This window comes from Alosa sapidissima, chromosome 9 (assembly GCF_018492685.1).
Source record: "Alosa sapidissima isolate fAloSap1 chromosome 9, fAloSap1.pri, whole genome shotgun sequence".
NCBI classification, from domain to species: Eukaryota; Metazoa; Chordata; class Actinopteri; order Clupeiformes; family Clupeidae; genus Alosa; species Alosa sapidissima.
The window spans coordinates 29,430,787-29,439,048 of NC_055965.1; the positions used below are offsets into that span (position 1 = coordinate 29,430,787).

Here is an 8,262-nt window from a genome sequence, read left to right on the forward strand (position 1 = left end):
ACCACATGGCATGTTGTAGAACTGTTTGTATATGTGCTGTGATGTCCTTGTATTGCGGCCGTGGCAACATTTATCCAAAACAAATTTCCTTAAAATAGCCTTAACCTTGAACAGATGACCTCATAAACACCTGGTACAACTAGGCCTAATGATTGATTCAATTATTTATTTTGCTGCTTTTGTTCTGTTTTAGATCACACATTTTAGGAACTGGGAAGTGTGTCGTTGAGACCACTGCAGCGCCTCGTCCAGTGCAATATTGAACACGCCTGCTGGTCCATCTCACAAACCCCCTCAGACCAGAACTCCTACACTGCAGCTCCTTTGAGGTGTCCAAGGAAGGAAAGAACACAGTTTCTGAGGAGTCTGTCTACTCTTGTGCCTCTGAAGTCGTTGATGGGCAAGGTGAGTGAGTGAGACTCCTTAGAAACAGTTTTTTTTTTCTTTCTTGTAGACATGCCAACATATCTCAAATTGAAACACACACACCAACTACTCCCTGATCATTCTATCTGATGGGCTACCCACTAATCTTGATGAATACATGTTTAAGTAGGCCCTATATGGTATTTGCCAGAACTTGAACTTGAATGATAGTATCAAATAAAGTAAAAAATCCTACATAAGCATAGTAATACGCCTTATAGTAATAACAACAGCAATATCAATAATAATTTATTTTAAAAATCAACAAAAAACATAAACATGCAAACAATAACTATAGCTAAATAATTCAGTGCAAGGTGAACAGATCTTAAGGTCCATCGCAATTTGAGACACTCTGTCAGCATGGTGACCCCAACACAGGGAAGACATATCCATGAGGAAGGCATGACATTATCAATTTTGGAAAAATAGCCTGACGATGGTTGTTGACCGAAACGTTGCTGAAATAAATATAATTGCATACGAAGTGCATGGACAGTGTGCGGAAGTTCTTTCTTTATCAATTTTAAAATACCCTCAACCAAGGGACTTGGCTTCTCGAACACATACACATAAAGAAGTCATGTTTAAGTGAATTTGGCATCTGAGAGATGATGTTGTCCCTATGAGTGGCCATACAGGTTGTTCTAGCAAAGCGTGTTGACCCATGAGTTAGACTATAGTGACACTATTGTGGGCCTGTATATGCAATCTAAAAGACCATTTTGATCATTGAGCATCATTTATGCAGCAACTTCATAACCATATGCAAATGTCGATGACAGTGGCATTTAATTATTTTGTTAATCCACCATTGGGGTGGATGGCTGATGACACCATCAACCTAGATTTATAGACGTTTCAAGGCTTGGTATGTCTCAAGAACATTGTTGAACTGCTTGTATACCTCAAGAACATTGTTCAAACTTCAGGGACATTGAATGAATAACCACTTCAGACTTGTCAGGACTATCTTGGCAGTGATTTGATTATAATGATTTAAATTTTGTTGTAGTGACTTGACCATCTTCTGGTAAACAGTAAATTAACTAGAAACAGTATTGTGTTTTAGTTTTCTCATTTCCCATGCAACTGCACAAGCAGAGACTTTGTGTCTGTCTGTTTATGCAGGTGGTTTGCTACTGCTTTCTCTACTGTGAAATTAGATTGTCAGTTACAAACGTCCTAGAATTTCCAGTTATTCAAATATTAATGACAATATTTATATTTTTGGTAGGCCTAGTTGCTTTTTACTTTTTGTGTGCCTTCCATGTTGCCAGAACTGTGGTCCTTCTCAGGCCTACTAACCAGAATAACGATAGAAGTGTCATTTTCCAGACATAATTAGCCTAGGTAGGCATGTCTCCTGAATAGACCCATGACCAAGAAAGCAGAACTGTTGGCAAAACATTATTTGTCAATAAACTGGTGTAATGAGTTTGTATTGTAACCCATCATCGGTCTGTTAGATTCCAGCATTTGAGGAGTTGCTGCTAACAAGAGCAGCTGTGTATAAATAAACAGGGTGTAAAAAAGTTGTTTTTACTGGACAAGCACAAGCCAACTGTGCTTTACTATGACTAAATTGACCATTGTCTGGAAATTAACTGTAGGCCTATGTCAATTCAAAGTCAAAATAATTTAATATTATTATCAAGGATTGTGTCATGGGTAAGGGAGATTGATGGCTTGGGTAAAATTACTAATTATATTTGTTATTCATAAAATTATCTCTGAAACCAAACACGATCTCCACTCTTACCATGCCACCCCCGTCATTGTCAGTGTCTTGTAACACCAATATAAATACGTAATTGGATTTCTTTGTCTTATTTAGAAGTTCAACATCTATTATCTTAGTTACAGATATTATTTTATTTAAATGTCGTGTTTCAAAATAAATATTTCATTATATGTGACAGCAGAAAACACAAGCGGTCATGTTTTAAGCGGCAGCGCGGCAGATACTGAAGTTGTGTCTGTAAGGTTCTCATGCCTGCTTTAAAGAAAACACTGTGACATTTTGCGGTCATATCTTGCTAACAGAACATTTCATCGCTTGTTTCAAATCCGAAATAGTCATGGTTGAAGTCGCTCCAGCTCCCGCTCCGGCAACGATCAAAGCGCCGAAGAAGAAGGCAGCAAAGCCCAAGAAAACAGGACCGACTGTCGGAGAGCTCATCGTTAAAGCCGTATCCGCCTCCAAGGAAAGAAATGGCGTCTCTCTACCCGCTCTGAAGAAGGTGCTGTCTTCAGGCGGTTACGACGTGGAGAAGAACAACTCTCGCGTCAAACTTGCTGTCAAGAGTCTCGTTTCTAAGGGAACTTTGCTCCAGACCAAAGGCACTGGTGCATCCGGCTCCTTCAAGCTGAACAAGGCGAAAGCTGAGGCCAAGAAGAAGTCCACCGAGAAGGCTGTTCCCAAGGCGAAGGCTGCAGCTAAGAAACCTGCCGCAGCAAAGAAGCCCAAGAAGGCAGCAGCGAAAAAGCCGGCGGTCAAAAAGGCAGCTGGCGCCAAGAAGGCCACCAAGTCCGCGAAGGCCAAGAAGCCTGCAGCACCAAAGAAGGCCAAGGCAGCCAAGCCGAAGACCGCTAAGCCTAAAGCTGCCAAGCCGAGTAAGTCGGCCCCTAAGACGAAGTGAATTAAGACTTCATTTTTCATCTCCAACGGCTCTTTTAAGAGCCACCCAAATATCTATCAAAAGCTGATATTCAAGTTAATTATTTGACCTACAGTTAAAATAACTTTCTGAATATCTTAACCACTCAGCAGTAATAATACTCAAAACATAATACGCGGTTGACCTAGCTAGTTCAGTGGTTTTCAAAGTGGGGGCCTAAGCAAGTTGGAAGGAAAAATAAAAGCAAAAAATAAAATATACTAAATAAACTATTACTATGAGGGTTGTTATACAATGTCATTATAATAATGTGAGGCATATCTGAAAATTATATTTCCCATGATAATGCAACGATTTGATAGCGACACACACAGTTGTCCAATCAAAAGGTTTATTAGCTGAGAATGAGAGCAGGGACACAGACTCAGAACACAATACACACGGGGAACGTCAAGCAGACACACACACACTACACATACAGGGGAGGACGCAGCCCCCCACACAAAAAGGATCACACACGAGGGAGAACTAAAAGGTAAACATGTTACAATAAAGACGCTAACATTACACTCAAAACTAAGGAGAAATACAGACATAAACCCCCCAAATGTTCGCTCTCGTATCCCAGGATGCCCTGCGCGGGAGAACGCTAACACCAAAGTCCTTTTAGGCAAGTCCCTCCACTCGGCGGCCATATACCAACGTTTTATGGGCACTCATCGGGCACAGTCTTTGGGTCGAACTGCGCGTGCGCAAGGCTTCACGACACCAATCTTGCTCCAGCGGCGAGATCACAACACATGATTGGCACGATGTCTTCACAACACACCATATAATTGGCTCAATGTATTCACATCACACCACATGATTGGCTCAATGTATTCACATGTCGATGTTTTGCCGAGGAAGGGGTGGGATATGTGTAGACAACGACCATATTGGCGTGACAAACTAACCCCATGCATTTCTATGGAGAATTTTTTGAGTGCTGTGTCTCCACATTAGAGTCTCTGTTACTACTGGATGTATATTGCAATATTAAATTAGGGATTTGTTTTCGTGTTTAAATATGTTATGTGTCTCCTGTCTTATATCATTATAATATATGCAATATATTATATCTTATATTGTTTTAAAGCCTTATTATTATGTTCTGCGTACTCTGTTTAAGTAGGCTACGTTGTTGTTATAGTACTATTCAGTAAATAAAAAGGTGCCAGTTCCCCCTAAGGGGGCGTTGCCAACACAGACACAATATTGCCTGACGCGTGGGAGAAGGTGATTGGCTCTCTTCATCTTAAGTTAAACCAATGGAAGCCTGGCATGTAGTATAAATTTACGTTCACTTGGTCATTTTACATTCAGTATTGAAAGTTGTATTACGTCAAAGAACTTAATTGAAAATGAGTGGAAGAGGGAAAACCGGAGGCAAGGTTAGGGCGAAGGCCAAGACTCGTTCTTCCAGGGCTGGACTTCAGTTCCCCGTGGGCCGTGTGCACAGGCTGCTGCGTAAAGGTAACTATGGCGAGCGTGTTGGCGCTGGTGCACCGGTCTACTTGGCCGCTGTGCTCGAGTACTTGACGGCTGAGATCTTGGAGTTGGCCGGCAACGCTGCCCGTGACAACAAGAAGACTCGTATCATTCCCCGCCATCTGCAGCTGGCTGTCCGTAACGACGAGGAGTTGAACAAGCTGCTCGGCGGAGTGACCATCGCTCAGGGTGGTGTTCTGCCTAACATCCAGGCTGTGCTTCTGCCCAAGAAGACTGAGAAGTCCAAGTAAATTGGTTTCTCAAATTCCATCAACGGTTCTTTTAAGAGCCGCCCACTTATATCATTTTAAAGCTCTTTCCATGTTGCATCTGGTAATTTGAATTGTCCATGTTCTTCACCCCAGTTAACATTTATCTTGAACACAATCAGAATCCGCTAACTTCATATCCTCTAAGATTTGAATATAAATATAGTGCAAGGCAGTTCAGTGCTATAATTTACTAATAACAATGTTGTAACCGTAAGATTGAAGTATACATGAGTTCGATGAGCAGAACAGTGTTGATTGACTTTGATCGGTATAAGGGTGGGGACTATTTCTGAGCGTTCAACACTGACTGCTTGGGGCAATAAGCTCTCTTTGTGTCGGCTGGTTTTGGCGAACAGTGCCCTGTATCGCCTACAATAGGGAAGGAGGTGTGTGTGTGTGACCAGGATGTGAGGGGTCTGTTGAGATTTTCTAATGAGGAGACACAGCACTCCTCCATAGAACTGCAAAAATCCTCCATAGAACTGCATGGGGCTAGTTTGTAACGCCAATATGGAAACCAATGGACGTCACGTTCTGGCCGGTAACCATGGCAACCCAGCACGCGCGGCCATATTGGCGATACTCAGTGAATGAAGTACAATGGAGTATTATCAGAGACTTTCTAATGTGGAGATTAGAAACATTAGAGATTAGAGCACTCAAAAAATACTCCATAGAAATGCATGAGGCTAGTTTGTCACGCCAATATGGCCGTTGTCTACATAGATATATATGTTTTTCTCAGTCTGACCTATTGGTACAACCTAAAACACGGCAATAATTAACCATTTTCCTTGACAATCTTAGGGATTTACTTCAGTGCCTAATGCTTTCTAATGAGGCGAGTATCTCCAATATGGCGACGTGCAAACCCCTAATATGTCATGTGTAAGTAAAAACGAATTGGCTGCCCTGATGATTTTAAAGTCACTGTTAACTTATTGAATTCAATGGCACCATGAGCTTCAAAATGCGCATTATTTATCTTTGTCTAATATTATTTATTAGAGCAATGTATAACATTAACACAAGGTCATCTTCTGAAGAATGACAAAACCCTTCTGTGGTAGACAAGAAGTTGGGTGGCCAATCAGTGAAGGGGAAAAAACGACGTAATAGGGGGCGGTGACTTGAAAATACTTTAAATGCGTGAACTGCACTGCAGCAGTAAGCTTATTCAAAGAGTATTTTACAATGGCAAGAACCAAGCAGACTGCTCGCAAATCTACTGGTGGTAAAGCCCCAAGGAAGCAGCTCGCCACCAAGGCTGCCCGTAAAAGCGCCCCGGCTACCGGTGGCGTGAAGAAGCCTCACCGTTACAGGCCTGGGACCGTGGCTCTGAGAGAAATCCGTCGTTACCAGAAGTCTACCGAGCTGCTAATCCGCAAGCTGCCCTTCCAGCGTCTGGTCAGAGAAATCGCCCAGGACTTCAAGACCGACCTGCGCTTCCAGAGCTCTGCCGTTATGGCTCTTCAGGAGGCCAGCGAGGCTTATCTGGTCGGTCTGTTCGAGGACACTAACCTGTGCGCCATCCACGCCAAGAGGGTCACCATCATGCCAAAGGACATCCAGTTGGCTCGTCGTATTCGTGGGGAGCGTGCTTAAATTTAGTCTGACGACTACACCAAAGGCTCTTTTAAGAGCCACACAATCTTATCTAAAAACAAGGACAACAATGAATTAAATGCCATCAAGTCTGAAACTGACATCCGTGTTAAACATAACAAGAAATCAATCTGTTGCAGCACTGTGCTAGGTGTAAAGACGGGCACGCGATGAACATAAAATGACTTAAAATGTTTAAATGAAAGGAATGCTTTAATCGAACACGTTTTGTCTTGTTTGAAATGGTTACTTGACGTTAAACGTGGTCCAATATTCTTAACATCCTTTCACGGTGGTAAGAGGGGTCTGGTTTCAGCTTCTAAGGCCGTAGTTAACGTCTCATCTAGTGTTACTCAGTGTGTAATTCACAAGTGGGCCGGTCGCAGTATTTACGTTAAAGTTGAAATGAAACAAGGAATGTGCTTTTCTTAGAAACTTTGGGTGGCCCTTAAAAGAGCCTTTAGTTCGGGATTTAAGAGATTCGACTTTACTTGGAGCTGGTGTACTTGGTGACGGCCTTGGTTCCCTCGGACACGGCGTGCTTGGCCAGCTCACCGGGCAGAAGCAGACGCACTGCGGTCTGGATCTCCCTGGAGGTGATGGTGGACCTCTTGTTGTAGTGAGCCAAGCGGGAAGCCTCTCCTCCGATGCGCTCGAAGATGTCGTTTACGAACGAGTTCATGATGCCCATCGCTTTGGAGGAGATACCGGTGTCGGGGTGGACCTGCTTCAGGACCTTGTACACGTAGATGGCATAGCTCTCCTTCCTGGTCTTTCTGCGCTTCTTTCCTCCCTTTCCTGCCGTCTTGATAACGGCTTTCTTGGATCCCTTCTTGGGTGCTGCCTTCGCGGGTTCAGGCATAGTGATCTGTCTTAGTCTTGCTGAGACTTCGTTGACTGAACGTGACTTTGCAGTTGGCGTAGACACTATTTAAACTGTCAGTATGCAAATAGCACACGGCAAAACGCTCTTTTGGATTGGCTACTTTAAAAATGACGTAGTATGTTGGCCCTATCAGAAAACCCTTTCATTAGAAAACAAAGATGTTTTTTTTAGTGCTTCAGAATAGTATTTAATTGATGAACCTTACAGCTATATGTGTATATTTGGACAATATATAGCTTATACTGCATTTACTGCATAAAATGTACGGTTTCGTTTAGTTTTGTTACGGTTGTGATTGTAGTTACTGGGCTGGAGTGTGCCCTTATTATTATTATGTACTTATGAGGTGGGTGCTGACGTTAGTTTAGGAATCTGCAGTCTTATTTTTTTTAAGGAAATTAACATTAAGTGACATATACAAGAACAAAAATAGGGCACAGGCGGAAGCTAATTATTCACTTTTAGATACGTGTTTCCGTGTATCTGCAGCACATGTCAAATGTTCGTACTTCATGAGGTTTTAGGGAAAAAATACTTTTAGAGTAGTTGGGTGGCTCTGAAAAGAGCCGTTGGTTTTAAATTAGAGACAGAAGACAGGTTAACCGCCAAAACCGTACAGAGTACGGCCCTGGCGTTTCAGAGCGTAGACCACATCCATGGCGGTCACGGTCTTTCTCTTGGCGTGCTCGGTGTAGGTGACGGCATCACGGATCACGTTCTCCAGGAAAACCTTCAGCACACCACGAGTCTCCTCGTAGATGAGACCAGAAATACGCTTCACACCACCACGGCGAGCCAGGCGGCGGATAGCAGGCTTGGTGATTCCCTGGATGTTATCGCGGAGAACTTTGCGATGGCGCTTGGCGCCCCCTTTTCCGAGACCTTTGCCTCCTTTTCCTCTTCCAGACATGTTTGTAGATTA

General features: G+C 42.9%; 7 protein-coding genes across 33 annotated transcripts in view; 3 read left to right on the forward strand and 4 right to left on the reverse strand.

Annotated features, from left to right (window-relative positions):
* The window catches only part of LOC121719407 (NACHT, LRR and PYD domains-containing protein 3-like), an 851,137-nt gene that overhangs the window by 658,354 nt on the left and 184,521 nt on the right, over window positions 1–8,262 (reverse strand). The window lies entirely within an intron of this gene.
* The window catches only part of LOC121719377 (NACHT, LRR and PYD domains-containing protein 12-like), a 732,803-nt gene that overhangs the window by 531,161 nt on the left and 193,380 nt on the right, over window positions 1–8,262 (reverse strand). The window lies entirely within an intron of this gene.
* Window positions 2,479–3,068, forward strand: LOC121719623 (histone H1-like). The gene has a single exon (XM_042105416.1). It carries the CDS (start codon window positions 2,508–2,510, stop codon window positions 3,066–3,068), a length of 561 nt encoding a protein of 186 aa, XP_041961350.1. The 5' UTR covers window positions 2,479–2,507.
* LOC121719650 (histone H2A-like) lies at window positions 4,427–5,034 on the forward strand. The gene has a single exon (XM_042105451.1). It carries the CDS (start codon window positions 4,451–4,453, stop codon window positions 4,826–4,828), a length of 378 nt encoding a protein of 125 aa, XP_041961385.1. The 5' UTR covers window positions 4,427–4,450; the 3' UTR covers window positions 4,829–5,034.
* On the forward strand, window positions 5,658–6,557 carry LOC121719642 (histone H3). Its single transcript, XM_042105441.1, has one exon. It carries the CDS (start codon window positions 6,044–6,046, stop codon window positions 6,452–6,454), a length of 411 nt encoding a protein of 136 aa, XP_041961375.1. The 5' UTR covers window positions 5,658–6,043; the 3' UTR covers window positions 6,455–6,557.
* LOC121719654 (histone H2B 1/2-like) lies at window positions 6,488–7,345 on the reverse strand. 2 transcript variants are annotated; one of them, XM_042105455.1, is made up of 2 exons: window positions 6,946–7,345; window positions 6,488–6,506 (listed from the first exon to the last, which is right to left on the reverse strand). In XM_042105455.1, the coding sequence occupies exons 1-2, from the start codon at window positions 7,314–7,316 to the stop codon at window positions 6,503–6,505; spliced, it is 375 nt and encodes a 124-aa protein (XP_041961389.1). In that variant the 5' UTR covers window positions 7,317–7,345; the 3' UTR covers window positions 6,488–6,502. The 2 variants fall into 2 exon arrangements, with proteins under 2 accessions (XP_041961389.1, XP_041961388.1); XM_042105454.1 differs by lacking the exon at window positions 6,488–6,506 and having other exon boundaries at window positions 6,896–7,345.
* Window positions 7,939–8,259, reverse strand: LOC121719671 (histone H4). The gene has a single exon (XM_042105477.1). The coding sequence runs from the start codon at window positions 8,248–8,250 to the stop codon at window positions 7,939–7,941; it is 312 nt and encodes a 103-aa protein (XP_041961411.1). The 5' UTR covers window positions 8,251–8,259.